At 37.5% G+C, this 26,433-nt stretch overlaps 2 protein-coding genes across 2 annotated transcripts in view; one reads left to right on the top strand and one right to left on the bottom strand.

Moving 5' to 3' along the window:
* GTF2F2 (general transcription factor IIF subunit 2) overlaps positions 1-26,433 on the top strand; it is a 166,550-nt gene that overhangs the window by 57,286 nt on the left and 82,831 nt on the right. The window lies entirely within an intron of this gene.
* KCTD4 (potassium channel tetramerization domain containing 4) lies at positions 17,171-25,665 on the bottom strand. Its single transcript, XM_023187370.2, has 2 exons — positions 25,453-25,665; positions 17,171-19,073 (listed from the first exon to the last, which is right to left on the bottom strand). Exon 2 carries the CDS (start codon positions 18,884-18,886, stop codon positions 18,107-18,109), a length of 780 nt encoding a protein of 259 aa, XP_023043138.1. The 5' UTR covers positions 18,887-19,073; positions 25,453-25,665; the 3' UTR covers positions 17,171-18,106.

Here is a 26,433-nt window from a genome sequence, read left to right as displayed (position 1 = left end):
TCCTGTTAGTATATATTTTATTATAGTTGTCATGGAGCACTGGTTTCTAAGACTGATCCGTGTTGTATGTAACAGTAGTTCATTCCGTTTCTTTGCTACATTCCAGAGTATTTGTTTACTGCAGTTTACTCATTTTTACTGTTAGTGAATATTTATGTCATTTATAATTTTTAGCTTGTTAACGATACTGGTATAATTTCTAAGTGTGGACTTTGTTTGGTCATAGGATACATATATCTTCAATTCTATTTGATAAGGCCCAACTGTTTCCCATCAGTAGTGTATGTAAGTTCTTTTTGTTTCAACTCCTCTCTAATGATATTATATTTATAAAAAAATGTTAATTGTTATGGTGAATTTGTAGTGATTTCTCACTGTGGTTTGATTTGATGCACCCCCCTCTTTTTTAAATGAAGTTAAGCCTTTGTGTTTATTTTACATTTGGGTTTCTTATTTTGAGAGATGCTTGTTTAGATTTCTTGTCCATTTTTTTATTGGTTGTCTTTTTTTTTGAGTTGTAGTTCTTTATATATTCTGGGTATAGCCCTTAGTTATGTGGTTTTAAAATACGTTTTATTCAGTGACTTGCCTTTTTACTCTCTTAAAGGTGTTTTTTGATGAACAGAAGTTATCTTTAATAGTCCAGTTTGTCAGTGTTGTCTTTGTGGCTTGTGCTTTTTGTGTCTCTTTAAGAAATCGAGATCATAAAGTTATTTTCCTCTGTCATCTTCCATAAACTTTTTTGTATTGTCTTTCTTCACATTTGGATCTGTGGTTTACCTGGAATTGTTTTTTCTCTTTTCTTTTCTTTTTTTTTTTTTTGAGACAATCTCACTCTGTCGCCCAGGCTGGAGTGCAGTGGTGCAATCTTGGCTCACTGCAACCTCTGTCTCCCAGGTTCAAGCGATTCTCCTGCCTCAGCCTCCCGGGTAGCCGGGATTGTAGGTGCCTGCCACCATGCCTAGCTAATTTTTTTTTGTATTTTTAGTAGAGATGGGGTTTCACCATGTTGGTCAGGCTGGTTTTGAACTCCTGGCCTGAAGTGATTCACCCACCTCAGCCTCTCAAGGTGCTAGGATTATAGGCGTGAGTCACTGCACCCAGCCTGGAATTGTTTTTTCTGTAGGTGTGAGATAGGAGTTAAATTGTGGTTTTCTTCCATATGAATGAGAATGATATATTTTTTTAAATAAAAACCATCTTTTTCTCACTGTCCTACAGTGCCGGCTTTGCCATGAATCAACTATTTATTGAAGTACAGGTCTGCTTTTAGGCTCACTTTCTTCTCCAGTGGTCGATATCATTTAGCCTTATTTGGGTATCAAAGTTACACAGTTGTGTCCCCCTACCACCTCCCATTTGCAGTTTCAGTTACCCATGGTCCACCGAGGTCCAAAAAAAATTAAATGGAAAATTCCAGAAATAATACAAAAGTTTTAAACTGTATGTTGTTCTGGGTAGAATGATGAACTCTTGGGCCATCTGAGTTCATCCTGCCCGGGATTGAGTCCTCCCTTTGTCCAGCATACCCATGCTGTATGTGCTACCTGCCCATGAGTCACTTAGTAACTGTCTTAGTTATCAGACAGACTGTCTTAATATCACTGTGTGTGTTCAAGTGACCCTGATTTTACTTAATAATGGCCCCAAAGTATAAGAGTAGTGATGCTGGTAACTCAGATATGCCAAAGAGAAACCTTAAAGTGCCTTCTCTAAGTGAGAAAGAGTTCCTAACTTAATAAGGAAAGGAACAAAAATATGTTGAGGTTGCTAATATCTACAGTAAAAACAAATCTTTCATTCGTAAAATTGTGAAGAAGGGAAAAAGAGTCCACAGTCTTGCTTTTCTGTGGAGTATTCTACTGTTAGTTTTATTGCTTAAAGAGTCCACGGTCTTGTTTTTTCTGTGGAGAAATCTTAGTTTTATTGCTGATGCTTTAAGGGTAATGTCTTTTTATTTCCTGTGAGTATATAAATTTTTTTTGATTATCTTTGATTTCAATGTGATATGTCTACATGTGGGTTTCTCTTTATTTAAGCAGCCTGGGATTCATTGAGCTTCTTGTGTCTGTTGATTGCTGTCTTCCTTCATTTGTAGAAAACTTTCAGACACCTGCCCTTTAAATGTTACCTTTATTTTTTTCTCTCCCCCTGAGATTCTGATGAAACAAATATTTTAAACATATGCCCAACCATTTCTTTATATCTTCTTTGTCTCTCTAATGATATTTCTGCCCCTTTTCTGCTTGTGCTGCACTCTGGGAAATTTATTTTTCCTATATACCAGCTCACTAATGGTTTCTTCACTTGTGTCTAGTCTGATATTAAACTTGTCCAGTGAGGTTTAAATTGTGCTTATTATTATTATTTTATTTCTAGATGTCTTATGTGGTTCTTTTTTGAATCTGTGACAATTTTCCCTGTAGATATTTCTGAGTTTGTCTTTTTTTTTCTTTTTCTTTTTAATCACAGTCCAGTTGTTTTATAGTGTGTATCTGAGAAGTCCAATCTCTAAAGTCTTTTAGAGTCCCTTTATGTTGATGCTTTCACTGGTACTTGGTCAAGTTTCAAAGCTTCGTGTTTGGCATTATATTTATTTATAGGAATAACATGACTTTCTTTAAATTTTTTTTCTTTTTCTCCTCAAATTCTGTTTACCAAACATGTGACTTTAAATGAAAGTTATGTACCTACTCTCACCCAAGCACTGCAGACCGCTACCAGTACAGACCACTACCAGCTCTGATCCACTGTTTCAGTAATTTATAACAAATCACCACCAAACTGGGAGCTTAAAACAATAATGATGTATTTCCATGAATCTCTTAGTTGGCAGGATTAAGCTGGGGGCTCCACTGTTCCACTTGATGTTGACAGGAGTTACTCATGCATCTGCATTCAGCTGGGAGGTTGGCTAGGGTGCAGTGTCGAGGACTGCTTCACTTATTGCCTCAGACTTGGTGCATGTGGGTTGGGGTACCTTTGCTCTGTCCTTTGTGGTCTCTCTTTAGTGCTCCCATCATTTAGTAGGTCTAGCTCATGCTTCTTTACATGGTGGCTGTTTTCCAAGAAAGCAAAAGCAAAAGCTGCTAGGTCTCTTACAGGCTGCACTTGGAACTGGTGCAGTATCACTTCAGCTGCAGTCTGTTGGTCACAGCAAGTCACAGGACCCGCTCAGATTCAAAGGGAGGGAAAATAAAATAGACCCCACCTCTTGATGAAGCTAGCTGTGGGCAAGTACAGAGAAGGAAGGGATTGTTTTCAGTCATCTTCAGAGACAGTCTACCATGATCACGTTAACCATGCTCAAGGCTTGAGATGTCTTTGATGGGGTAGTCCAGGGATTGAAACTAGGTGATCATTACAGTGACCGTGTAGCTGATCTGGTTACAAGACGGAATCTTTTTGAGAGTGAAAAGGAGCACTGTTTTTAAGCATGCCAGTACTTCGGGTGTAACTAGACTGTCTCTGGCAAACTAGGACTCTTGGTCACCCTAGTTAGTTTATCAGAAGCTTTTAAAATTTCTTTCTTACCACCACCCTGAAGGTATGTAGTCCTTTGGGGTTTAATTTTTTGTGGTGATGAACTCCTGTTAGGCTTTCTACCTTGTATAGGCACTGGACTTTGATTTATGCCCCCCATGCCTTGGGAGGCTGTCTTAAACAAAGGATCTCATTTTCCTTGCATTGGCTCATGACCACAGGGAATCTCGTTTTCCCTGTATTTGGGGCTTGTAATTCCTTATTATCTTGTGGTCTTTTTGATACTTTTAAGATTTTATTAAGCTTTTTAATTGTTTTCAGTGGGAGATTTGATCTAAATAAGCCCACCATTATAGACAATATAGACCAGCATAGTTAATTTACTCGAAAGAACAGATGAAAAAGAACTGAAGGAATTTCTTAACATCAAATAAATGCCTCTTTTTCACAAGAAATACAAGTTCCTAAGAGTTTCTTTTAAGTTGGGAGGTGGAGGTGTAGATGTGGGTGAGGAATTAAAGAATCGGAGTCATTATATTATCTTTTTAAAAAACTCCATGTTTTTCACTTTTTGACAATCTACTGATTCTCTGTTACGAAATTTTTGAAAATTATAATCCTCTTAACAACTTCTCATTTTTACTTAGTTGTATTATCACTTCGTCAAGGCTGTAAAGACTAGCGTTCCACAACTAATTTCCCTGCTGTTTAACCCTAGTATACATTATAAATACATTTGTACTTTTTTCTAGGCTTTTGATCATGTCATCTTATTCTTGAATTATTTATTTTTATTCTATATTGTCTAGATTTCACTGTTATATCTCTTTTCTTAAAAAACACTTAATAGGTGAGCTTTACAAAATATACGTAGTTTCTTTTCAGGTCCATTGTAGAATTTTAGTGTATACTATAGACTCATGCATATTTTGTGTCTGTTTTAGTTAGACATTTATAATTTTCTCTTTTTTCAGTATGTGCATGTGTATATGTATGTGTATATATATCTTCCCCAATGCAGAGTTTTGGCTGGTCAGCAGATGTTTTAATGAGTATTTTTGTCATAATTATAAACTCTGATCTAATTTGGTCCATACTGCTTGTATAAAGAAAAGATTGCTCATTTTGTTTTTCTCAAGTTTTGTGTGTTTGTAGCCAAATGAATTGTACTTTTATTTCTACATGTTTATTGTACTTCATGTCAGTCATCTAAGTGACCTTACTTTGTTGCTTTAATACATTTTTATCCAATAAAAATTTAATTAATTAATTTTTTATGGTGTCCTAATGTTTTCTTTAGAAGGGTATAGTGACTTGAAGAAAGCATGGATTTTTCTTTAAAAGAAGTATATTTTTATATTGGTAAATTGCTAGTCTCTGATGTGGTCTTTGTCATATGTAGTCATCAAACAACAAAAGTGATCTGGGCATGGTGGGTCATGCCTGTAATCCCAGCACTTTGGGAGAGGGAGGATAACTTGAGGCCAGGAGTTTGAGACCAGCCTGGACAGCACAGTGAAACCCCGTCTCTACCAAAAAATACAAAAATTAGCTGGGCATGGTGGTGCATGCCTGTAGTGTAGTTCCAGCTACATAGGAGGCTGAGACAGGAGAATTGCCTGAACCCAGGAGGTGGAGGTTGCAGTGAGCCAAAATCACACCACTGCACTCCAGCCTGGGCAACAGAGGGAGACCCTATCTCAAAAGAGAAACAAAACAAAACAAAACAAAAAAAACAGAAAAACCAAAAGTGATATCCAGATATTATGGCATCAATTCCCTTCATATACCTCCCTCTCTTCTTCTTGCTGGCTACCTTAAGAAAAAGAAAGGGTCATATATTTCAACTAGTGGCACCTTAAAATATATTTTATTTTTCACAGTAGTTTTAAGGAATCTTTGCTTTTGCTGTAAAATAATGAGTTAGAGTAAAAAACTTAGTCAATAGAGATCCTTTAGGGAATCCTTAAATGAATAATCAAGAACATTTAAAGCATGTCAATTACTTGTATATGAACATTTCTCTCTGATGTTCTTAAAGATAATTTTTAGGTTTTAAACAACAGTGACTTTACATTTTATTTTATAAAGCTTACAAAAACAATTAGTGTGTATTTAGAAGTAAATATAAAATAAATCTATTAGCCTGTGGATTAGTGAGTATTGCTTTTAAGTGATCTTCATATTTCGGCTATATAAGCCAGAAAAACTTACTTAGCATTGTCTTTTGGGTCACTTTTGAAAGCTAGAGGGAGAGTTTAGGTTGAGAAAATGTCTTATCCAAAAGCATTGTCTTTTGGGTTACTTTACCTCTGTTTTTTATTTTTTGGAAAACAGTTTGTGAACTTGAGCACATTATGTTAGCTTAAGTGTACAAAAAGCTAGCGGTAGCTTTTCTTGATGCTTCTGTTGATGTGGTATTGGGGAAAATGACTAATTGTTTGAATAGTCTACCACAAGCTTATTAATTTAGAAAACTAGAGAGAATAGTGCTAGCTCCTTAGGTAACAAATGGCTGCCCTGCTGGCTGAAGCTTTAGACTCCTCCCTCTCTCTGGAGGTAGCTCCTTATGTAGCCCCTTTTTCCTTCGTACCCTGCCATTTCTAAGAATTTGACCGTGTCTTTCTTCCAGCTTCCAACAGTTTAGTTTTTTAGACTACATTTCATTTTCCTAGGGTTTTTCATTTGTTTGTTTTTTGAGACAGTCTCACTCTGTCGCCCAGGCTGGAGTGCAGTGGTACAATCTCGGTTCACTGCAGCCTCTTCCTTCCAGGCTCAAGTGATTCTCCTGCCCCAGCCTCCTGAGTAGCTGGGATTACAGACGCCCGCTGCTGCGCCTGGCAGCTTTTGTGGCCTCAGGTGATCCACCTGCCCCAGCCTCCCAGAGTGCTGGGATTACAGGTATGAATACCTGCGCTCGGCCACTTTCCCGGTGTTCTTACTTCACTCCTTCCCAGATGACTCTAAAATAGCATGCAAGATGCTTTGTGATCTTAAGTGTTTTTTAAAATTGCTTGGTACTGTGGGGAAACAGAATTATGCCTTTCTGTCTCTACGTTTATACTCTTCCTCCATCTCCAGAGCAGGGCAGCACAAGAGTTTACTGTATCTCAAAAGTCGGTGAAGTTGTTCCTTTGCTTACTTGATGTAAAAAGAGTCTCCCTCCTCCCATTTCTTAAAGTTAGTCTACTTTTTTCTTAAATGGTCCTGTGGAAGAATTTTTAGTTCATTTTTAGAAATCAGTTTGCTGGTTATTCCCTATTGGTGGCTATTCTTCAAATTTAATTTGTTAATAATTCTGTATATGAGTGAAGAAAATATGCCTAGCTCACAGAGGCCTCTTTCTTGGTTATCCCTCCCATGCCAGTCCCCTCTTTTCTTTCTGTGGTTGAGGCCCCACAAGTCTCAGAAATGGATTCTCTGTACTAGTTTTTTCTTACAGCATACTCATCAGGCAGGCTGGGTTCCCTTCTTAACTGGTTAACTGTGGCTTCTTCCATTAATTTAACTAGGTCTCGGCCTAGACTATGAATGAGTGGAGACACCCCCTTCCTTTAATATTATTTTGCCCATTTTCAAGGTTCATGTCCTCTGTCAAGTAAGTCTCTTACTGAGTTCCAGGATCTGGTCTGAAGGCATTATCACACAGTGGTTAAGAGCTTGGCACTTCGAAGGTTGCTTGGTGTGTGACTGCAGGCAAATCGCTTAACTCTGGGGTCCCTGTTTCTTCATCTATAAAATAATAGTTTTAATACCACCTACCTCTATCTGTTAGAATTAACTCTGCTAACAAAATATCAGTGACTTAAGCACATTGTTTTCCCTTGTAAGGGAAGTCACTATGTAAGGAGTCCTTGTCTGCTGTGACATTTCCAAGGTCATCAGCCGGCCTCTGCCATTGTTTAACTGTGGCTTCCATCCTCAGGGGGATCCAGAATGACGCTGGAGTTATTACTGTCATATCTACCTCTCAGGCATGGAAAGGGAGGCAAGATGGGGAAGGTAAAGGGACTTTTTAATTCTTTGCAGGAACATATCCAAAAGTCACACTTTGCTTACATTCCAGTAGTCAGAACTTGATAATCTGGCCACACCTTGCAGCCATAGAACACCGGGAAATGCAGGTTTAATTTGGGTGTAGTTGCCACTCTTAATTAGGGATCCATTTCTGACAAAGAAGAGAATGGATACAGGAGAAGTAACTAGCAATCTCTAGCCCATCACCTCATGAGATCATTATGTGTTGTGTGCTTTAAAGCAGATAATGCTTGTCAATACTTAGTGCCGTGCCTGATGCAAAGTAGTACCTCAGCAAATGCCAGGCATTTTTATGATCTCCTCTGTTAAAGATTCAGATTATCTACATTTACCACTTCTTTTTTCTTATTAATTAATTTATTTATCTATTTATTGAGACAGAGTCTCTCTTGGTCACCCAGGCTAGAGTACAGTGGCACGATCTTGGCTGACTGCAACCACTTCCTCCCAGGCTCAAGCAGTTGTCCTGCCTCAGCCTCCTGAGTAACTGGGATTACAAGTGTGCACCACCACCCCTGGCTAATTTTTGTGTGTTTTTTTTAGTAGAGACAGGGTTTTACCATGTTGGCCAGGCTGGTCTCGAACTCCCAACAAGTGATCTGCCTACCTCGACTTACCAAAGCGAGCCACTGCACCTGGCCTCTTACTCTTTTTGACTCATTCATATACTTTCCCAGAAGAGTGATTTCTTATAATATTGTAATACCTAAAACTTGTTTCTGTATAGAAACAACCATAGTTGATTTCTTTGCAGGAAAGAGGTAGCTGGGGGTGGCTGTTCCCTTATTGGGAAACTGTTAGTTTCCGTAGAAGAGGTTTTAGCCTTTTACTTAATTAGTAATTCTTAACATGGTTGGAGTTGATTGGTGCAGTCTTTAACTTTGTTTTCCCTCTTTTTTTTGAGACAGAATCTTGCTCTGTCACCCAGGCTGGAGTACAGTGGCATGATCCTACCTCACTGCAGCCTCAAACTCTTGGGCTCAAGCAGTCTTCCCACCTCGACCTCCCCAAGTGCTGGGATTACCATGTGAGCCACTGTAGCCAGCCTTTTTTCCCTAATTGTGAAATCCTCACCTGCTTTTCTTTTCCACTGCCTGGAACCAAAACACCACTGTTTGATGCATATACATTGTTAAAAAGATAAAGTGAATTAAGATTCTACCTAAACTTTTTTCTTTTATTACATCGTTTAGTTAAATGGAAAGTCTTCGGAAAGTTAGGAAAGATTTTACTTAAGCTGCCTTTTGCTTCACTAAACACCTCAGTGTTAACTGCGAAATTTGTATATGTTTTATACAAGCACAAGGTTGTTATTTTCTTTGTTTTTGACAGGGTCTCGCTCTGTTGCCCAGGCAGCAAGTGCAGTGGCATAGTCACGGCTCACTGCAGCCAATCTCCTGTGCTCAAGCGGTCTTCCCACCTCTGCCTCTTAAGTAGCTGGAACTACAGGTGTGGTCCACCACACCCGACTTTTTTTTTTTTGTATTTTTTGTGGAGACAGAGTTTTGCCATGTTGCCTAGGCTGGTCTTGAACTCCTGGGCTCAAGTGATCCTCCAGCCTTGGCCTTTGCAAGTGCCCAGATTATAGGTGCACCACCCCGCTTAGCCCATTATTTTCTATATACCTATCACCTAGTGAATTTTATAATATACCTAACTATGTTGTATTCTATAACAGCAAGAGATATATTTGAAGCTCCTTTTTCTTGTCTCTTATTAAGAACAATCTGTCTGATATCCCAATAATCCAAATTTTCCTTAAGACACAAAGAAGAGCAGAGGGAAATATAACTGAGAACCAAAATGTATTTTAATATAGCCTTCTTCCACTTTTCAAGGTAGCTGAATTTTATGTTCTAAATCTCAATGTGTTAGTTTTTGGCTGTGGTGTAACAACACCAACTTATAATTATGTTGTAAACTTGTATATATTGTAAACACGTGTAGACTTACACATGTTGTAAATGCTTGCGATTGTGTTTGGTTTTAGTTTTGGTTTTGTTGTTTTATAAATCCATCACCCACGACTTTTAGCTGTTGTACAACATGGTGAATATACCCAATAACAATGTATTATATACTTTTAAGTGTTCTTACCACAAAACTAAGTATATAAGGTAATACATATGTTAGTTTGATTAGCCATTCCATAATATATACATATTTCAAAACATGTTGTTTACCATAAATGTATACAAATTTTATCAATTAAAAATAGTTTTTTAAGAAAGAAAGTGCACTAAAAAATCATTTATGACTTTTAGATTCTTCTGTTTGGTGTTTCTCTCCAGTTGTCTCACCTTTATTAGTAATTATTTCCATGCACAGCTATGCACAGTCTTTCTTTTTTCTTTCTAGATGGATTTCTCTTAAAATATCTTTGCATAGAAAAAAATGTGCAAAAATCAAAATAGTTTTGTTAGGATATAGGATTATGGTATCTGCATTCATACTTATTTTTAACGTGTTTTTTTTTTTTTTTTCCCCCGGAGACGGAGTCTTATTCTGTAGCCCAGGCTGGAGTGCAGTGGCGCGATCTCGGCTTACTGCAGCCTCCGCCTCCTGGGTTCAAACGATTCTTGTGCCTCAGCCTCCTGAGTAGCTGGGATTACAGGCATGGGCCACCATGCCAAGCTAAGTTTTGTATTTTTAGTAGAGATGGGGTTTCACTGTGTTGGCCAGGCTGGTCTTAGGCTCCTGACCTCAAGTGATCTGCCCACCTTGGCCTCCCAAAGTGCTAGGATTACAGGCGTGAGCCCTGGCACCTGACCTATTTTTTTTTCTTTTAATTTTAATTTTTTTTGAGACGGAGTCTGGCCCTGTTGCCCAGACTGGAGTGCAGTAACTCGATCTCAGCTCACTGCAACCTCCACCTCCCAGGTTCAAATTATTCTCTTGCCTCAGCCTCCCAAGTAGCTGGGATTACAGGCGCCCACCACCATGCCCAGCTAATTTTTTGTATTTTTAGTAGAGATGGGGTTTCACCATGTTGACCAGGCTGGTCTTGAACTCCTGACCTCGTGATTCGCCCGCCTCAGAGTGCTGGGATTACAGGTGTGAGCCGCTGCGCCCGGCCACCTGGCCGCCCAGCCATTTTTAGTATTTTAAAAAATAAATAAAAATTTATCAAATGTTGTGATACGTAATGTGAATGCTAAATGGTCTAGTTCTTTGTAAAATAACATTAAGTGATAGAAGATAAATCAAGTCAAAATTAGTATCATTCAACATTTTTTAAGAACCTTAAAAATAGTTAATAAATACCTGTTTTAACGAGGCAAAAATCAGTGGGCTGCAAATTAAGAATTAGTAGACTTCCTCGATTTTATACTTTAATAATGTCAAAACATATGTGCTAAACATCCTAAAGGATAATAATCAACATTTTGAAAAGTTGAGCCTGTTTTTAAAAATGAATTTTCAAAAATTAACTGGTTTTTAAAATAAAATTACTATTAAAACTTGCTTTTAAATGTAACTGAATATTCTGGAATTATGGTTTTGGAAAAACCTGTCATGGTTTTAGGTTAAATGTGTTATATTTTATAATATGGAGTAGGTTTTTAAAACATTTACGAAGGGGTATGTCGGCGAGGCGTGGTGACTCATGCTTGTAATCCCAGCACTTTGGGAGACCAAGGCAGGAGGATTGCTTGAGCCCAGGAGTTTGAGACCAGCCTGCTGGGGCAACGAAGTGAGACTCCATCTCTATGAAAATATATATATTTTTTTAATGTATATTTTAAAACTTTAAAAGGGGTATGTTGTAATGGTCTCATTTTTAAATATCCAATTCAGTATCTTTTCTAAAATAACTAGTGGTTGAAATAAAGCTAGACTTTCTGTATTTTATTATACAATGCTTAATGTACATTTTTGCATTGTTAGAAAAGTTTTATTACATATAAGTCATTTATAACAACTTGTATGTGTTCATGATTGTTTGCTAGAAAATATTAAACCATTATGTATTTTTGTTAAGAAAAGAAGTAGAGGCCGGGCACGGTGGCTCACGCCTGTAATCCCAACACTTTTGGGAGGCCAAGGCGGGTGGATCACGAGGTCAGGAGATCGAGACCATCCTGACTAACATGATGAAACCCCATCTCTGCTAAAAATACAAAAAATTAGCCGGGCGTGGTGGCGGGCGCCTGTAGTCCCAGCTACTGGGGAGGCTGAGGCAGGAGAATGGCGTAAACCCGGGAGGCAGAGCTTGCAGTGAGCCGAGATCGCGCCACTGCACTCCAGCCTGGGCGACAGAGCAAGATTCCATCTCAAAAAAAAAAAAAGAAAAGAAGTAGAAATACAGTTCACCTCTTCATAAATTTTTTTAGCCATATTTTAGATTCATCTTAAGTATTTCTCTCTGTCCAGCCTATTTCCCTTTACCGCCACTCCCTTGGTGTTTGTTGACAGAAACAAATTAATTTTAATATTATCTTAAGCAAAATATGATTAGGACAATAAGTCAGCTACAGAAGAAGCCATTGTATATTTTAAAGTTAAATACAAATGATTTCTGAGTTGCATACTGTTTTGGATAGTCCTCCATATTACATGTTTGCTTTATTAGCAAGGATAATTATGATTCAAATGCTGTAATTTTAACCTTGACTAACATGCATTGCTGTTTAAAATATTCATAATTTATTAGATAGGTGTGTGTTTAAAATAGCATTATCACATATATTACTCCTTAATGATTTTATTTATTTGAGATGAGAGTCTCACTCTGTTGCCCAGGCTGGAGTGCAGTAGCACAATCTCAACTCGCTATAACCTCCACCTCCTGGGTTCTAGCAATTCTCATGCCTCAGCCTCCCAAGTAACTCAGATTACAGGCGAGCACCACCATGCCCAGCTAATGTTTATAGTTTTAGTAGAGACAGGGTTTCACCATGTTGGTCATGCTGGTCTTGAACTACTGACCTCAAGTGATCTGCCCGCCTTGGCCTCCCAAAGTGATGGGATTACAGGTGTGAGCCACTGCGCCTGGCCCTGACTGATTTTACATTGCTGACAAAACAGCTGCTATGATTATTTTGTTATTGTAGATTTTGACATGAAGCTAGAAAACAAAAGTCCCAAAAAACCTATTATATCTATTTTAAATGAATAGAATGAAAACCATGTTTGCCTATAGCAGTTTAAAGTACAGTCTTGTGTTTTGTAGTATTTCATCACATATTAAATATGTGCTTGTTAAAAGTTCCCTATTCTGTTCATGTCTAAGTAGAAAGCCTAATTAATGTAAATGTGCATTTTCGGGAGACCTGTTCATGGTTATGCCATGAAAATACTTTTTACTGGACAAGATAATAATTAGTGCTTTATCAAAAGTTCATGAAGGTGAAGTACTTTACACACAATTTAGAATTTTTTTTTTTTTTTTTTTTTTTTGAGACGGAGTCTTGCTCTGTCACCCAGGCTGGGGTGCAGTGGCCAGATCTCAGCTCACTGCAAGCTCCGCCTCCCGGATTTACGCCATTCTCCTGCCTCAGCCTCCCGTGTTGCTGGGACTACAGGCGCCCGCCACCTCGCCGGCTAGTTTTTTGTATTTTTTAGTAGAGATGGGGTTTCACCATGTTAGCCAGGATGGTCTCAATCTCCTGACCTCATGATTCGCCTGTCTCGGCCTCCCAAAGTGCGAGCCACCGCTCCTGGCCAATTTAGAATTTAATTGAAACCTTGCAAAAGCCCTATCAAATAGTTATTATTATCCTTATTTTACTGTGAGGATGTTGAAATTTTAAAAAGTTAAGGATCTTGCTTATAATCATGTAAGCAAGTTAGTGGAAGTTAATGGAATTAGAACCCAAGTCTAATTCCAGAGCCCATGTGTGTTTCACTGTGCTTTGTTTTTTCTCCTAATATGTCAGTTCTGTGGATTATACAGTCATAAAAAGTTAACCTGTTTCTGAGCAAACCTGATATGTGAAAATCTTAGATTCACCAGCAGACAAATTTGTGATATTCTTTACTGTTGTGAGAGGGATGGTTCACTTTTTTTTTTTTAATTTAAGTTATAGGGTACATGTGCACAACGTACAGGTTTGTTACATAGGTATAAATATGCCATGTTGGTTTGCTACACCCATCAACTTACCATTTACATTAGATATTTCTCTTAATGCTATCCCTCCCCTGTACCCCACCCCCCAACAGGCCCCGGTGTGTAATGTTCCCCTCCCTGTGTCCATATGTTCTCATTGTTCAACTCCCACTTGTGAGTGAGAACATGTGGTGTTTGGTTTTCTGTCCTTGTGATATTTTGCTGAGAATAATGGTTTCCAGCTTCATTCATGTCCCTGCAAAGGACATGAACTCATCCTTTTTTATGGCTGCATAGTATTCCATGGTGTGTATGTGCCACATTGTCTTTATCCATTCTGTTATTGATGGACATTTGGGTTGGTTCCAAGTCTTTGCTATTGTGAATAGTGCCGCAATAAACATACATGTGCATGTGTCTTTATAGCAGCGTAATTTATAATCATTTGGGTACATACCCAGTAATGGGATCGCTGGGTCAAATGATATTTCTGGTTCTAGATCCTTGAGAAATTACCACCCTGTCTTCCACAATGGTTGAACTAATTTACACTCCCTCCAACAGTGTAAAAGCATTCCTGTTTCTTCACATCCTCTCCAGCATCTGTTGCTTCCCGACTTTTTAATGATCGCCATTCTAACTGGTGTGAGATGGTATATCTCATTGTGGTTTTGATTTGCACTACCATTCACGGTGGTATTGCAAATGGTAATACCATAGACAATACCATTCAGGACATAGGCATGGGCAAAGGCCATGGTGGTTTTGATTTGCAATCAAAAATCAGTGGGTTGCAAATTAAGAATTAGTAGACTTCCTCAATTTTATACTTTAAAATTATGCCATAGGCAATGCCATTCAGGACATAGGCATGGGCAAAGACTTCAATGACTAAAACACCAAAAGCAATGGCAGCAAAAGCCAAAATAGACAAATGGGATCTAATTAAAGAGCTTCTGCACAGCAAAAGAAACTACCATCAGAGTGAACAGGCAATCTACAGAATGGGAGAAAATTTTTGCAATCTATCCCTCTGGCAAAGGGCTAATATCCAGAATCTACAAAGAACTTAAATCTACAAGAAAATCCCCATAAAAAAGTGGGCAAAGGATGTGAACACACTTCTCAAAAGAAGACATTTATGCAGCCAATAGACATACGATTCACCTGTTTTTTAAATGACATGACGTTAAAAATATTACTTTTCTAAAATTCAGTTTTTCACTCAACATTTTAGGAATACTTGCATTGTAAGATTGTATTAAGTGAGGCAAACCTATATTTTGGTGTTCTGTATTCAACACCTACCTTGTGAATGCCTGTTTTCTGCCACGTTCTAGGTGTTAGGGATATAAATGGCTTGCAAAATCAGACACGGTTTCTGTTGGCTCTGGTACTGGTATACCTGAGCTTCAAATCTTGGTTCCACCTCTTTATAACTATGTAATCTTGGGCAGATTACTTAACTCCCTAAGTCTCCATTTCTTCATCTATAAAAAGGGAAGAATAATTAATACCTTTCTTAGAATTGTTTAAGGTTTAATTGAGAGAATGTATGTTTATAACATGGTATCTGGCATGTAGTAAAATGCTCAATAAATGTTAGCTTTTATTATCACCCTAAAAGTAAGTAGCGTTTGAAGTATAAGTTTTGTGGATTTTTTTGTTGGTTTTGTTTTTGTTTTTGTTTTTTGAGACGGAATCTCGCTCTGTCACCTAGGCTGGAGTGCAGTGGTGTGATCTCGGCTCACCACAACCTCCACCTCTCAGTTTAAGCAATCCTTTTGCCTCGGCCTCCCGAGTAGCTGGGATTACAAGTGTATGCCACCATTTGTGGCTAATTGAAATATAAGTAATTTTCTTAAAAAAAAAGGGCAAACGGAATAAGCTGATTCAGTAACATCATCTTCAGTCTGGCATGGTAGTCATCTTCTTTGAATTATTTGAAAAGTCTCATGTTTCATTTGTTGTGTATACCACCATATATACATTTTGAAAGTATAGTAAAAACCATAATCTTTTCACATTTTAAGGATGGTGCTAGAGTCACTGCATGGGGTAATTCCAAATATAAGAGAATATATGTTTGGCTCATGGCAACTATAGTAACCTACTTTTTTATTACCTTTCTTTTGAGAAAGGTAGTCACTTTGTGATTTGTTTTTTGGAACAGCATTTATGAGAAAAAATTTGAGAAATAAATTTTTCAGTGACTGGGAAAAGAAATACTCTGAGAGCTTCACTCTGACTTATAATTGACATTTTGTGTGATTTCTTGAGTTTCTTGAATGGAAGGTATTTCTAAATATATTTAGAAAATACTAACATTAAAATATAGATATTTTCTATATACTTAAAGCACAATATTTAGGCACTTGAATATGTAAATCCAAGTACAAGTAATTTGGAATTTTAAAAGGTACATTTATAAAAAGTTATGAGAGTGGTCAGTCTAGTCAGATTTCCTTCTAGATTACTAAATTGTTTTAGAACATTGTGATTTATTAGAAGTGTGAGGAGGAATTAAATGTGTCCAGATACAAGTTCTAAAAGATGCTACTTAAAAATGAATCTGATATTTTTAATAGTTTCTATCAATAATAACTTTGTTAAAATAGTTACATTTTCCTCTTTTGATTTGATGAAAAACCTTACTTGTAATGCTTCTCAGGAGATCTCTTCAGCTATATCTCCTGTAAAAAGATATGTCATGGTTATTTTTATTATCTGTAATGAAATCTTGTTAGAGAAAATCTTGCTCTGACAGTAAATCACTACCTTTTTTTCATTGCCAAAGTCCAAATGCCAAGGAAAAGTCAACTCTTAAGTTGGAGAAGCATATAAATAGTTCAATTATAGTGGCCATTCAAATAAATTTTACAATTCTTTTCCTGTTTTTATAGTTTGTTCAGTCTTGATTAAGCTGTTTTAAACTATGTAAAAGAATGTTTTACTAGAAATCTGTTTTTCTTAGTGTACATAAGAACATTGTGTAGCTGATGTGGAATTTGGTTTTTAAATGTGATTTTTGAAGAATTTTTTTGTAGAACAGATTTTAAAAGGTTTCTTTTAGTATATACAGCTAGGTTTTACATTACGTTAGATGTTATAACTAGAAGTCAGTTGTAGTTCTGGAAATGAATATTAGCTTTACTTATTCTAAGTTTTTATGAGTAATCAAACTTTTGGCATATATGCTAATTTATGTAACCTCAGTCAATATTTTCAGATGTCTTCTTGAGATTTATTAAAATTAAGATTTAGTTACCAGATTTAATGGTTTAATTTTAAATGAGCAAATTTAAGTATATTTTGTTCTTAGAAGTTAAAGAACAATTGAAATGATTTAGCTGTCTTTTGCAGGGGGAAAATATAGTCATTTAGAGTTAAGTTTGTAGATTACTTCATTGAAATGGCCATACATAAAACGTAATTTTTAAAATAACTTTTTGTTTGGCATGAAGTAATGTTAACTCATTGAGTCTGAGATTTAGCATCCACAAAGGTATTGAAAACAATCAAAGTTCTTTCATAAGAATAATGTTTAGTGATGTTCATTTAATATTTTTGAGCTTGAAAAATGAACACTTAGGGTGATTCTGAAAATGAACTCCTTTATTATTCTAATAACACATACTCTATTGAGACCAAGTTATCCATGCTTTGTGGGAACTCAGCCTGCAAAGAATTGAATTTGCTGGGTTTTGTCACTTCCAGGACCAGCCAGGGTTACTGTAGCCTGCCGGTTGACTACATCAATGCATAATTTTGTGCAAAATCATCAAGTGGTACTGTTTGCTTTTAAAGTGACATGTAATTTTTTATTATAATCATTAATACAATCAAAGAAGGTAGCAGTGCTTTTATTTACTTTTTATTGTCATCAAGCAGTTTTCTAGGAATTTTCAGCAAAATACCAATTCAGCTATAAGTCTAATATGAAACACAGGAACTTTGAATATAAGCTTTTGGTGCCTGCTATGGAAAAATCAAATCAATAGCTTTAATGTCTTCTTACAATCTCATTTGGCTTCACTATAGCTCTGTTTTAGTTAGATCTGCACATCTGTTTTGCTCCAGGTGGTTAATTTTACCAGTTCAGTTTCTCTGTAGATTTTTGCCATAGTAGAAAGGATTTTAAATCTTAATAGCCCCTTAAAATATTTTATTACCAGTTACTGAAATGAACGATAGATAATGTACATGCTTTGTTTTTTGTGCAAATACCCAAGACAATCTGATTGAAAGACAGCTTAAGGACAAATAAATAGCAAAAGCATTCAGTCTTTATTTACAATATATAGAAGGTTACTGTTTTCATTTTAGGTGGAAGAGTCTGATCAGCAGGAACACCCCAGAGGAAGGACATCTTTAGTGATAGAATTTACATACCGTTAGCTTACAGTAATTGATTAGTAGCAGGGCTCTGTAGTACAGAGCTAGCTGGGCATGTTATTTGGGATGCCTTTGATGCTGTGGTTTTCCGAAGCTTGCTGGCTGCATGCTTGTTGCCTTTGTTCGTGACACAGGTAATTACTTGATAAAATGAAGTGCATCGCTGTGAACAATTGACCCTTTGGAACAATCCAGGCTGGTCAGCAGTCTAAAGCCACACTTTAAAGCCATCATGATAGCCTCAAACTTAAGAGTTTCCAAGGTACAGACAAAGGTGTTGTCTTCCTTTAGTACAAGTCGAGTGCCATTTTCAGACTTTATGAAGTATTTAAATTGGATGATATTTGACGATATTGAAAACTCCTCTGGAAATCCATCCAGCCTGCTTTTGGACACCAGAACAATGCGAGACTTTATTTTTGATATGAAATCAGGAGCATTACAGAAGATTCTCAGTCCTTGTGAACGATCGTGGTTATCTGTTATTTCCAAGAAAGTAGTCTCTCTGGGTGTTAGCTGTTCTTTCTCCCACCTGGATTTCACTTCCTCTGCCAGTCCCTTGAGCTGAAAGAATTCTGCTTCTTGTGCAAGAAGTTGATTTTCTCGAAACCCTTCTGGCAATAGAAGTTCTCCATTTCGTAGGAAGTTTAGGACATGCCTGAAGAGGAGCCCATCCCTGTCTATGAAATAATGACCATCAGCATCAAACGGGCAGAGGATTTTTCCATTTACTATACCTTCAAGGAAAGTGTCTGGGTACTTGGTCAGCGTTTGTTTTTGAGTAATGTATAAATATCCACCAACGTTGAGGGTCATCAGTGTAGATTTGCAGTTCTTTCCTTGATCAGTATCTTCCAGGCTGTTGTGTTTCCCTTCGTACTCTTTTTCTTTTTCTCTTCTGTTTATTTTACGCTCCATGTTTTGAAGATGCTATTTCAGCTTGTTCTTCTTGGCTTTGAGATTTTTTAAAAAGAAACACTACCACACAAGCACGCCTTTATTCAGCCCCAGCCTGGTGATGGAATGGAAACGCTGGCAGCATCGCCTGCGCTGTCAGCTCGGTTTTGCAGTAGGTGGCGTATCAGCCTATGTATGCAGGAGCTTTCTGGAGTAAGACGGAAAAGAGAATTTGCATTTAACTGTATCAGGGAAGGGATTTGTTGTGAAAGGATTTTCATGTCTATCCTTTGAAGTAATAAGAGTTACTCAGAATAAATTGAATTTCCTCTTGTCAGTTAAGCAGATCCAAATATTTAATTCTTCATCCAAATGTGAATGTTTAACTATTTCTAAATGCCTGAGTTATTTTTTAATCAGGTAGGCTTAATATTGAATAATATTGTCATCTTTTGGAAAATAATGTATATTGATTTAGTGTCACCTTTTTAAAGTAAACATAAGGTGAAAATTCTAGGTGTATACAATTTTCTTTCCCGGAAAAAGTCACACATTTCACAGTGGTGTAGTCATTTTTGAGACACAAATAAGAATACTTAACCTGCTACTTGTGACACTGTACTTGATTTTAATTGGATTTGCATGTGATTCTGATTTGGAGATCTTTGTTAAAGGATGTTAAGAAATTTTTTTAATTTCTTATTATTATTTTATTTACCCTAAAATTAAAAAAAATCAAATAGACAGGCTTTACAGTAATCTCTTACTTTTTTTGGTTAAGATTTTCTATGGAAAATTCACGAACTTGTTTCACTTGGAGCCTGCTTTTGTGCTGAACAAAGACTTGGACAATTATAGAAAATACTGTAACTGTGTATGTGCATGCATATATATGCCTTAGGAAGATAGGAGAAAGATACAGATTCAGAATACCTACTACAAAATAGTGTCCTGGGTAAGTTAGTTAGTTTGTTTGTTTCACAGTGGGCAAAAGAAACCACCAAAGCCTAACCTTGTTTTTCAACTTGGGAGCTGGAACAGTGTGAATGATGTCACCCTCCACTTCCCAGATCTTTTTCCTCTTTGCCTTATAACTTCCCTTCCAAAGCAATTTAGGGTTCTGAACTGTCACTTCTAGCATTTAAGGGCTCAGTGATAAGGAATGTAAACATTGTCCCCCGTACACTATTATTTGGCCTATCTGCTAAATTATTCTGGGAAACTACATTGTTTTTTGTTTTTGTGTCAATTTTTTATTTTTATTTTTGTAGAGACAAGTTTTTGCCATGTTGCCCAGACTGGTCTCAAACTCCTGGATTCAGGTGATCTGCCCATCTCAGCCTCCCCGAGTGCTGGGATTACAGGCATGAGCCACTGCCCTGGGCCACACTGTTAAAAGTTAGACTTTGGTTTATATTTCTCTTGCATTAAAAGTATTCTAAAATTACTTAACTGTATGTTGACATAGAAATATTGGAAGAGATTCTTCTAAAATGCTTACTTCTTATTTTCTTTAAACAATATTAGATTTTCACGTATAAAAAATTATATTCTTATAGTGATCTTGAAGTTAACTTTCATGCATTATTGAGATCAAAAGTTCATTGAAATTGAACTAGAAAACTAAGGCATAATTTTTTTTTTTTTGAGGCAGAGTCTCGCTATGTCGCCCAGGCTGGAGTGCAGTGGCGCGATCTCTGCTCACCGCAAGCTCCGCCCCCCAGGTTTCCGCCATTCTCCCGCCTCAGCCTCCTAGTAGCTGGAACTACAGGCGCCCGCCACCACGCCCGGCTAGTTTTTTGTATTTTTAGTAGAGACGGGGTTTCACCATGTTAGCCAGGATGGTCTTGATCTCCTGACCTCGTGATCCACCCGCCTTGGCCTCCCAAAGTGCTGGGATTACAGGCTTGAGCCACTGCGCCTGGCCGGCATAATGTTTTTAGAGCTGTGTTTTTGCTTAGAGACTATGAAATTCAATTTCCTCATTTCACCAAAGATAATATTGCATTCCAGAGGGTTGTTAGTATTTTATCTAGGACTTTACAGCAAAGCCAACATTTTGACTAAAACTTCCTTTCGGTCCTGCAGCACTTAATAAGACTTACCCTTATATTCTGACAATCTCATGTTTGTCTTGATTTTGCTTTTTTAGATTAAGTCGTTTCTGTCAATACAAGTTTTTAAGAAATACTGAATAGATTTTGAGGGAGAAGGGATACAACTTTGGAAGTTTATTTTCTTGTCTTACCATTACAAATAGTCACTGCACATGAGTAGCATTATATAATAGCAAAATCAAAAAGGCATAACAATTTCATTTATAGGTTTAGTTCTCTTTTTTTGAACTTTATAGGGTACCAGAATTAGTACAACATAACTGTAGTATAGTAATGGGAGACTGTGCTAGCATGTTCTTGCTTGTTTAAATAAAGTGATGTGGAGAGAGATACTATGTACTCTGGGCCTGCTTCCTTACACCCTGTTTGGCCTGTCTATAGATGCCTTCATAGGAAGCCCCAATGCTGTTCCTGTTGGAAGATGGGCTTCCACGGGGTGATGAGAGGGCAGGAGTGAGGCAGGACAGCTGGAAATGGGACTGCTGACCTTCAGTTATTCACTCCAGGGCCACCTTACACTTCCTAACTCACTCACTTCTGATTTCTGCTGTCAGGTTTTCAAAACCACTGATGAGTGCTCGTTTCTGCAGGCTTGCCTGAACAGACACTGAACCATTCCATCTTGTGCCTCTTCTCCTTGATTGCTTTTTCTCACTCTAGACTTCACTCTTTGGTATTCTCAGCTTCTGCAAAGTTGACATGTGATTTCTTTGCCACCCATGGCCTGGCAACAGCAGTGTAACTGAAGCCTTGTCTTAGTACCTGGCTGATACAAATCCATAGGACTTTCGTGTCCTCTTTGGCCCAACTTGCAGACTTAAGGAAGAAAAATGTAGGCCAGGCATGTTGGCTCACGCCTCTTTGGGAGCACTTTGGGAGGTTGAGGGGGTGGATCACTTGAGGCCAGGAGTTTGAGACCAGCCTGGCCAATATAGGGAAATCCCTTGTCTACCAAAAATTAAAAAAAAAAAATATTAACTGGGGTGTGTTGGTGTATGTCTGTAGTCCCAGCTACTTGGGAGGCTGAGGCAGGAGACTTGCCTGAGCCCGGGAGGTGTAGGTTGCAGTGAGTCGAGATAGTGCCACTGTACTCCAGTCTGGGCAATACAGTAAGACCCTGTCTCAAAAAATAAAAATAAAAAATAAAAATGGCACCCAGTAGGCCCCACTGTATCCCTGTTACTCCATATTACCTCCAGCAAAGCAAGATGACCTCAATTCATGAAAATTATAGGAGTTCATTGATCATTGCTGCCTGTGGTGGTACACATGCCCCTTAGGAGAAAGCCAGATTATCTCTTTTTAGACTATTCTAAATTTACATTGACTTGCTAGAGGGTGGGGAGTGGGTGTTGCTTATCCGAGGCAGTGTCAGTAAGGTCTCCACAGCCCTAAAACTATAAAAATGGTGTTTCAGTACCTGTACCAAGGGAGACATCCCTGGATCATGGGACTATGTTTCTCTGCCTCATTGCAGATACAAACCGGAACTGCTCAATTTAGTGGTTTCAGCAGAAGGGTTTAAACCACACATGTCACAGATTAGATTACCTGGATCCACTTGGCCACTAGATTTGAAGATTTTATCTGCCTTTGCAGGCAAAAACATATAACATTTTGAAAGATTGGGGTCCTGTTTCCTACTCCGTACCTTAACTCTTTATTAGAGTTAGATCACCTCTGTCTTAGACATCTTTAATCATACATAACCAACTTTGAGAATTTAAACTGGTCCTTAGTATGAGTATATCCTATAGTTAATTGGGTCCAGTGCCTGACTGAATTCTGGCAGAACCTTCCCCTATGAGGTAATGCTAATGTCCTACCGTCTGCATAAGGCAGAACTCATTCCAGCAGGAATTCCCATCTTTTCTACCAATTCCTTTTGGGAAATGAGGTCTTTGTCATCCCACGATTGATGCAGGACATCATTGTAATATATACACTTGCTCCATTTATATGCCAGAGATATTCCCATGCCATGGAAGGAAGTGGAACCTTACCAGGAGGTTATCTCTTCCAATTGGAAGATACAAAAAGTACGATAATTCTGCTAGACTTAACAGGTCACTCTATAAAATTCAAACACTCTTCAAGGAAAAGGGATGGTCTTAGAAGCTGCCTTTGAGAAGAACAGGGAACTTCTGTCTCCACATTCTCCCCTTTTATCAAATCTTGGTTGTTGTCAGCTGCATGCTTCTCTGCTTGTCTTTTATAAGGATTTCTTTCCCATTACCTTAGAAAGTAAAAGCTAGAGAAACTGCTGTCAATTTTTTACTTAAACCTGACACTATCTCTGCCTTGGACTTGCCCACATTTTTTGTTTGTTTGTTTATTGATCTGTGTTTTGACCTTTCTGTGCCTTTCACAAGCTGAGTTTCTTTTTTTTTTAACATGTACTTGCTTCATCTCCTCTTGTCAATAGCATTGAATATAAGAAACATTCGAGGTATGAATATTTTATGTTGGCTTCTTTTGTGTTTTAAAAATAAAAATTACACTGTCTAATGATTGATGTATTTTAAGAATCAAGGACTTTCCCATGTTAATGTAATTATTTTTGAATGTCCAAATTTTAGTTCTGTTTCGAAATATAAAATGTATCTGCTCTAAGTGTTGTCTAGCACTGGTATTACACTAACAAAAGTACTATGGCAGCCACTTTATGTAACTAATTGACCACAGCATCTCACAAACTGTACAGAGTCCTTGAACCTTCCTAGGACTAATAGGACATAACCTCTGGCCAGAAAGTCATGTGAACATGTCATTGTAGTCCAAAGAATACAGCTGTAAATATTTTGCAGTGTTGAACTGTGTCTTCAAGGAAGCCCAGGAAAATTGCCTACATTGGCAAATGTTTTAGCCTCATTTGAGGAGTATAGAAAAAAATAAGGCACTGTGTGTCAAAAGGAGCACAAATAAAGACAACAGACTACCTCAGAAGTTCAGGTGAAATTCCATTCCACCTTTCTTTGATTTTCACTACAGAGGTAATCTTGACAATTTATAAATTATATTAATTCATGTTTTACATGTACTTTGGAAAATGAATATTTCAGGGAAACCTGTGTTTTGTAATTTTGTAAGCAGAAGTCATACCTTAAGTTTTTTAAAACGAAGTTTTTTTTTTTTTTTTTTAATATAACCTGTGCATTATTCTTTACTGGAAAATTCTATCGTAACCAGATGAGCATAGCACTTACATAAGCCATCAAATGAACATTAAAATTATAATGTTGTACAGAACTCATTTTTATAGTGCTATTTGGCAAAATGCAATTTTACTTTCTCTTTGAGAAGAAGATATTTTAAGCTAATAACCATTACCTACAATCTCAAAATGAGGGGCATAACTTTGAAAACTCTTTTAAAGGTACTACAGTTAGGAAGTAAGTGACTAAAGAGGGTCTCTGTTCCCATATGCTAGTGCCTGCCACTGTTCCTTCTGTTTTTCTCATCACTTAACGTCCCCTCGTGTCTTCTGTGATGAGGTGGTGTGGAGGAGAGAGAAGAGGACCTGAACAGGAGAACAGGATGTGATGGCTCAAGGGAGATGATAGCTCAAGGGAGCAAATGTGGTTTCTTACAGAGTAGGGAGGAGTTGTAAATTAGGAATGGAGAACTCTATCATATCACACATTTTTTCGTATTTACCATTTCTATAACTGAGGTACATCTTAGTATCATTTGCTTGTCAAAATTTAGTGGCAGTATTTTGTCTTGGTGGCACATAAAATAATGGTTGATATTACAAATCATAGCATCTTATAGTTGATGAAGTATCTGAGCAGTTCTATGAGCTCTTCCCTCCGTATCACAAGAAAGTAAAATTAACAGACAGGGAGGAGGGAAAGAATTTTGCAGGGAGATAGGAGAGAGAGGGAAGACAAAACAATGTGGCTGCTTGATGTTAAAATTATCCAGACAAATTATTTTATAACTTTTATAAAATTAAATTTTACTTTTTGATACAGGGTCTTGCTCTGTCACCCAGGCTGGAGTATACTGCAGCCTCAACCCCCTGGGCTCAGGTGATCCTCCTGCCTTAGCCTCCCATGTAGCTGAGGCCACAGGCATGCCCCACTATACCTGGCTAACTTTTTTGATTTTTTTTTTTTTTTTTTTTTTGTGGAGACTGGGTCTTATTGTTTCCCAGTCTGGGCTCAAGCTGTCCTCCTGCCTCAGCCTCCCAGAGTGTTGGGATTACAGACGTGAGCCACTGTGCACAGCAGAATTCCTGAAGATCAAATAGAGATCAGAATATCACTTCACAAGTTTGAATAAAGACCAGCTTTTTAATAATACAGGGATAGAAAGTTTGCCTAACTGGTTTGTTAAGATGCTAGTACCTTTTATTAGTAGACCTCACCTGAGAACCACAGGCAAAAAAACTTCTAGGAACATATTTTAAATGAGAAGAAAGGAGACTACTAGGAATATTAAAAATGGTTTACCTTTTAAATGTACATGCTTCTTGAAAAGATTATTTCTTCAGTCTTTTCCCAGAGAGTGTTGACACAGATGTGATGTAATTATGAGCCAGGAGAGTAACTTCGCGGTCTGGGGGATCAGCCTGAAATGCTGATCCATAGTCCTCTGGTCTGGGTTTTTACAGGAGCTGGAAGTCCTCTTAAATGCCTCCACATTCAGCTGGATCCAGAAGGTCTTGTGGAAATGAATGAGTGTAACTTCCTGATGCCTAAGACTTCATAACATACCTAATTTCATTACTTACATGCCAATGCAAATAAGCAGTGTTGCTGCTTGCTTATTACTTTAACTTGTTTAAACTAGGGATGCCCTTAACTTAAAAAAAAAAAAAATGCCAGTGTCATTTCTCCTCAGTTCTTTGACATAGAGTATATCCGAGTTCAGATATAGGGTAGGACAATCCAGGATAGAGCACAAGTTTAAATATTTTCAAGCCTTGGGCAGCTTCTTAACATTTTGTGATTGTTCTCTTTCTACTCAAACAAAATTTAGTTATATCTAGGTATTTTGGAAAGTACTAGAGCAAACAAAATGAACACTAATGAAATAATAAAACATCCCCAGTTGGAGAGGAAGGCTAGCATTTTTATTTAGTGAAAGAGACCTAGAAGAGATCTCAGACATTCTAGTAATGTCATTATTGTAGATGCTGAGGCCCAGAGATGTAAAATAACTTCTCCGAAGTAACAGTGCTGTTTAGTGACAGAATCATAACTAGAAGCCTTCACTTCTTTTTATAGGATGTGCTTTATATACATAACCTTTAAAATTTTCTCTTGAGTTTTTTCAGATTTTAGGTGGTGGGATATACATAAATAAATTACTGTCATCAAAGATATGTGTTCATACTCAATAAGATTCCTTCAGTTGCAAGTAGTAGAAACCAGTCAACAAACCGATCTAGCCAAAAAAGGAGTGCAGGGGAGAATTTAGAAAGAATCCCATACTATTTCCCAG

Source organism: Piliocolobus tephrosceles, chromosome X (assembly GCF_002776525.5).
Source record: "Piliocolobus tephrosceles isolate RC106 chromosome X, ASM277652v3, whole genome shotgun sequence".
NCBI lineage: Eukaryota > Metazoa > Chordata > Mammalia > Primates > Cercopithecidae > Piliocolobus > Piliocolobus tephrosceles.
Note: the sequence above shows the minus strand (reverse complement) of the source record. Positions and strands in the feature narration are given on the sequence as shown.